Source organism: Chaetura pelagica, unplaced genomic scaffold, assembly GCF_000747805.2.
Source record: "Chaetura pelagica isolate M959 unplaced genomic scaffold, ChaPel_1.0 scaffold1407, whole genome shotgun sequence".
NCBI classification, from domain to species: Eukaryota; Metazoa; Chordata; class Aves; order Apodiformes; family Apodidae; genus Chaetura; species Chaetura pelagica.
This window is the reverse complement of record NW_009953954.1, coordinates 16,214-21,951: the sequence shown is the minus strand read 5'-3', so window position 1 is coordinate 21,951 and position 5,738 is coordinate 16,214. Positions and strand designations below refer to the sequence as shown.

Below are 5,738 nucleotides of genomic sequence, written 5' to 3'. Positions count from 1 at the left end.
TGCTGTAAAACAGGTTTGCAAGATGCCTGTACTCATTAATGTTAATGAGCTTTGTCCTTCTCAGCGAAACACTCTGGGGAGTGTGAGGAGAGGGCACAAGATCAGCCCCAGTCTCCTGCTTGAGGCCCTGGACTGGCTGTGCCCGGGGAGGAGCAGGGCAGCCCTGAGGGCTCTGCAGGTGCCCGGTTGCGACCGTGTCCCGTGGTATCTGAGCTCCACAGGCAGCTGTGAGCTCTGATAGGGCCGTATCAGCAGCAGGGCCAGTGTGCTGGGGGTGTGAGTCCTCCTGCCCTGGGGACAGGCAGCTCGGGGCTGTGTCCCCAGAAGGAAACGGAGACCCAGGGGCAAGATTGCACAGTGCTGGGGGCCTGTGTGGAGCCTGTGGACAAATGTCCCCAGTTGTCACCTTCTCTCTGCCTTGCAGCATCTCTGCCCTTCATCATCCTGACGCTGGTGAACTCCCCATACAAGCGGGGCTTCTACTGCAGCGATGACTCCATCCGCTACCCCTACAAGGCAGACACCATCACTCATGGCCTCATGGCTGGAGTGACCATCACCTGCACTGTTGTCATTGTAAGGAAGCACCTACCCCTTATCTCCGGGACGGGGTCATTCTGGCACATTGCATCCAGGAGCTGGGTCCCAGCACGGCCCAGCTCCAGACCCCTAGTAGATCAACAGAACTCTCAGGTCAAGCCCTGTGTTTTGGGGGGTCAGGATCTCCCTTTGGGGCAGTGAGACACATCCCGTGGGGCTGGTTCCCTGCAGGGAGGAGAAAGGCCCCGTGAGCCAGGACTCCTCTTCTGCAGACCCCGAGAGCATCCCATACCTGGGCGCTGGGGAGCTGCTTGTGGCCCAAAACCCTCACCTCTTGCTCATTGGTCTCTGCAGATCTCATTAGGGGAGGCTTATCTGGTCTACACGGAGCGCCTTTATTCCAAATCAGAGTTCAACAACTACCTGGCTGCCCTCTACAAGGTGGTGGGGACCTTCCTCTTTGGTGGAGCCATCAGCCAGTCCCTGACTGACCTGGCCAAATACATGATCGGCCGCCTGCGGCCAAACTTCCTGGCTGTCTGCAATCCTGACTGGTCCAAGGTGAACTGTTCCATCTATGTGCAGCTGGAGAATGTCTGCCAGGGAGAGAGCAGGAATATCACCGAGTCCAGGTGAGCTGAGGGGCCACAGGATGTGTCCCCATCTCCCACCCAGATGTGCTGGGCTCCTGTGGTCTGGTGGCATCCCTGGATGGGTATCTACTCTCTCCTGCTGCAGGGCAAAGCCCACAGAGCAGGTGGGGGAACAGCTGGGCACTGGGTGCTTGCTCTCATGGCCTGACTGGTCCCTTTTTCCTGCAGACTGTCTTTCTATTCTGGACACTCCTCCTTCGGGATGTACTGCATGATGTTCCTGGCGGTAAGTGCCCTGCTGCAGGAAGGCAGAGAACCCCCTAGGGCTTGTCTCCCAGGTGGTCTAGGGCCCCAAGCACCCTGTCTGCAGGCGGGTAGGTGCCCCCTGCACTGGGTGATTGCTCTCCCCTTCCCTGCCCAGCTCTATGTGCAGGCCCGGCTGGTGGGGAAGTGGGCCCGACTGCTGCGTCCCACCATCCAGTTCTTGCTCATCGCCTTTGCCATCTACGTGGGTTACACCCGGGTGTCCGACTACAAGCACCACTGGAGCGATGTGCTGGCAGGGCTGCTCCAAGGGGCTCTCATTGCTGTCCTCATTGTGAGTGTCCCCCTTGTGACCTGATGCTCTGCCCGTTGCTACTGGCTGCAGCTCAGCCTGCTGGAGGGGTCCCCAAACCCTCCTTCCTGTCTGTCTTTTCCAGGTCCGCTACGTTTCTGACTTCTTCAAGCACCGTCCGCCCCGGCAGTGTGACGAGAAGGACCCGGAGCGCAAGCCCAGCCTGCCGCTCACCATGAGCGACCCCGACCGCAATCACTACAGCTACCGGGGCACTCCGTGAGCTGCAGCCCTGCCCCTGCCCTCGCCACCACCGCCCCTGCCGCAGGGGAACGAGGTCTCTGCCTCCGTGTCAACTGCTGGCTCCACGGCTCCGGTGCTGCCGCAGGTACCTGCGGGACGGCCCTGCCCATCCCCGCGCTCCTGGCTCCCCCTGCTTGCCGGTGGCCCTGCGATTCCCAACACCCTGCCCGTGGGAAGCGGAGGTCCTTGGTCCCTTGCTGTGTCTGAGTCACACTCCAAGGCTGCCATCCCAGCCCTCCACGTGGAGGGAGGGGAGGGTGGCACGTGGGGGTGGGTTTATCGGGCTGGCAAACCACACCGAGCGAAGAGCAAACTTGTTGGGAAGTCTGAGGTTGCCTGTGCTGAGTGTGTGTTATCCCTGTCGAATTACCCAGCCTTATGAGTACAAATCCTCACAAGCACAGGGGGAGGACAGCTGCTGGGTTAGCAATACTTTTTTGGAAAGGATTAAAGCAATCCAGAGCTTGTCTCTGTTCCCTCATTACCTTTAAAAGCAGTCCTGGCTGCCAGCAGCTGGCGTGAGTGGAGGGTGCAGGGGCAGGCTCAGGCTCCACTCTGCTCCAGTGGTGCTGGATGCTGTGGTGCTGGGAGCAAGGGCTTCCTGCACCCTGCCTGCTTTGCTCCTGGCTTGGGGCGAGGGGATGCTCCAGCCTTTGTCTCTCCTGCAGCTTCAGCTGATGCTTTAGGGAGGGTGGAGGGGGGGGGGAGAGATATGGGGAAAGGGAGCAGTTTTCTGTGGTAAAGGAAAATAAATGGGGATCTGGAGCTGAATGCAGGATTCCAAATGCCCTGGGAAGGTGGAGAATGGGTCTCGGAGTAGCCCCATCGCTGACACGCAGCTTCCTCCGGCACTAGAACACTGTGGGCCTCTTTTTAAACTACATGCATTTTCATTATGATGTGTTTTTATAAATATGTGTGTTTTTTAAATTAGATCATCCTTAAAGAATGTCTGTGTCAGGCCTGTTCTCTTACCCTATGGATGCTCCTGGCCTTGGAGTGGATGGGCTTAAGGGTTTCCTCTTCCAAAGGAGGGCTGTCTGAAGCTCTTCACTAGCAAGGAGGTTTGCTGTGCCAGGGGAATCTGTCAGGGCTGCTGAGCCCCTCGTGCATTTGTGCCAGGAAAGCTGGGCTTGACTGGGACTAAGGAGAGCAGCATCCTCCCGTGGGAGGGAGCCCTGGCAGATGGGGCTGGACCAGTACCCTGTGCCCGCACTGCCTGCAAAGTATCGCCTGGGAAGGGGTTGTCCTTTGGCTGCTGGCCCTTCCAGAGGCAAGAAGAACTGGGGCCAACACGGGGCTCTGGATCCATCATGGTTGGGTTCTGTCCTGGTGCTGCCTTTGCTCTGACCCTGGGAGCCTCCCGTGCTCCCCAGCGCCGCAGTTGGCCTCTGCAAGGGGGAAGGGAAGGCGGGGAGAAGCTCTTGGAAAAAGTGACGTTTGGAGCTTGCAACTCCCTTGGCTGCTCTGGCAGCCAGAGCCGAGGGAAGGCAGGGTGGTGAGGGAGCCTTGGCACAGGCTGCCCGTGTCCCTCCCACTGTGGGGCCAGGCATCAGGGACAGGCAGTGGCCCCAGGCCCTGCAGGGCAGTGATGGGGGCACTGGCAGAGCCAGACTGGACCAGGCTTTAGGGTCAGACAGGATTGTGTCTGCTGCACTGTGTCGTGCACAGTATCAGCAACAGCCCAGCCCTGGGGTCTGGGTGGAGATGGGAACACCCCAGTTCTGTCCACAGTTCTTGGGTCCTGCCTGGACTTTGCCAGCGGTGGGCAGAGCTGCCGATGTGGCAGGACCCTCAGCATCCTGTGTGCAATAAGCTCCCTCCACCTGGGCACATCCTGGGCTCTGCAGGGTACCAAGGCCTAGGGGATGGGACACAGGAGCACCCAGAGTCACTCCCGTCCCTCGGGGGTGGGATGCCAGGCCTAGGGGCAGCTCTGCCTACGGAGCCTCTTGCCCACCCTTCGTCAGTACAGCTGGGTCTGTCCGGGCCAGGAGCAGCAGGTGCCCTGTATGGCCCAGGCTCGCTGCGTGGTGCTGATGTGCTTATGCAGTGTGGGTTCCTCCAGTCTAGACAAGCCCTGACCAAAAATACCTTCCCTGTGTGGAGGGAACTCCCTTACCACATGCTGCTTTTCTGTTTTCCTTTGAGAGCTTTCCTCCTGCAAGACCTTCCCTGGCCCTCAAGCAGCGTCCTTCCTCCTGTCCCAGCCCCGGGGCTAGTGGCTTAATAACTGATGGTGTAAAACAAAGCTGGTAGGAAGTGCCAGGGCAGGTTGCCTCTGCCACAGGGTTTGCAAACAAAGGTCTGTAAAGCAGCAGCTCCTGGAGTTGTGGGCAGAAAGGTACAGTCCAGATCAGGGACTTGCCTGCTCGGTCTTCCTCTGGCTGGGCCATGGTGCCCAGCAGCTGCCCCAGTTCCTGGCGTTGCCTCGACAGCTCCTCTGTGCAGCCAGGAACGTGCTGCTCCCTTCCCTTGAGATCTGATTTCGCCCCTTGGATTCATCTCTGGAAAAACCAGCTGGGCCACAATGCTGCAGTGTGCAGCTCTGAAGGGCAGGGCAGGTTGGTGCACGGCGGGGAGCTGGGCTGCTCCTGCCCCTTTGGATGGGCCTGCCCATGTGCAGCTGTGCCCCTCTGTGGGAAGGGGCTGAGACTGAACCCAATTCATGGCGTGCCAAGCTGTGAGTAACCTGCAGTTGGTGGGAGCATGCCTGGGCACAGAGAGGGGCTGTGAGCTGCAGCCAGCCCCTGCCCCGCATGTGCTCCCCAGCCCCTCTCTGGAAGGACTGGGAATGCTGGCAGGGAGCTGCTGGCTCCTCGGCCCTGCGGCCACCAGCAGAGCACTGGTGAAGGCAAAACAGGTCCAGTTTCTGCTGCAAAGGCTGCAATCCCTCTTGCTTCTCTAGCCCTGGTCATGGCTGAATGCCATGGAGTGCAGCCAGTGCTGTTCCAGCTCTGGGCCAGATCCTACCCCTGGCAAGAGGCTGCCTTGGGTCCCCTGGGCTGAGCACTGCAGGGGTTGGGCTCACTGTGGGGCTGGTGCTGCTCTTGGGAGTGGAGGGTGGGTGATCAGGATCTCATGGATGGTGTTAACTGCCCCCTACTTGTGTGCCTCACTTTCCCCAGTTGAAGCTTGATGTTGTACCAAGCCCCATGAGTCAGAGCTGGCAAGAGTTCTGGGTGTCCTGCTTGGTGGATCCCAGGCAGCTCCTCTTGCTTTCAGGGTGAGCTGTGGCCCTGGACATTGTGCCAGCTTGTGCCTGGGTTGTCCAAGGCCCTTTGCAGTGAATGACTCAGGCGTCAGAGATTCAGTCCTGGTAGTGCTGGGGGAGATTCAGCTGCGGCCGAAGCCAAGCGGCGTTTGCCTGCGAGGCATGGCTGGGACAGGGGCAGCAGCTCCATGCACCAAGCACCCAGCCAAGAGGCGTCCTCTCCAAAATAAGCTGCTTATGGCAAGGCTCAGCCAGGCTCTGGCTTCCAGCCCCACTCTGGAAGCCCTGCCTCCCCCAGCCCGTGCCTCCTGCCTTGCCACACAGCATCTTCCCCTCTTCCAGGCACCTGGGGCTCTTCCTGCCGATCTAACAGGCTTCATCTGGAGTCGTTTCCCCTGCCCCATCCCCAGGTTTCTTGCTTTTAGCTTCTCCCCTCTGCTGATTGGGGCAAGAGGCAGGCGAAGGAGCTGAGTTTCCCTGTGCCCGCAGCACGCTTCCAGGAGCGGCGGGCAGAGGCCTTGCCAGGAAGGAT

At 59.7% G+C, this 5,738-nt stretch overlaps 1 protein-coding gene across 1 annotated transcript in view; it reads left to right on the top strand.

The window, feature by feature from the left end:
- The first annotated feature begins 377 nt into the window (after positions 1–377).
- Positions 378–5,738, top strand: part of PPAP2C (phosphatidic acid phosphatase type 2C) — an 11,166-nt gene continuing 5,805 nt past the window's right edge. The window contains exons 1-6 of the mRNA XM_010001836.1: positions 378–576; positions 895–1,172; positions 1,362–1,419; positions 1,555–1,731; positions 1,835–1,968; positions 2,078–2,174. Of these exons, the coding sequence (XP_010000138.1) occupies positions 541–576; positions 895–1,172; positions 1,362–1,419; positions 1,555–1,731; positions 1,835–1,968; positions 2,078–2,174 (780 nt within the window). The 5' untranslated portion in view covers positions 378–540. The remainder of the gene's footprint in view (positions 577–894; positions 1,173–1,361; positions 1,420–1,554; positions 1,732–1,834; positions 1,969–2,077; positions 2,175–5,738) is intronic.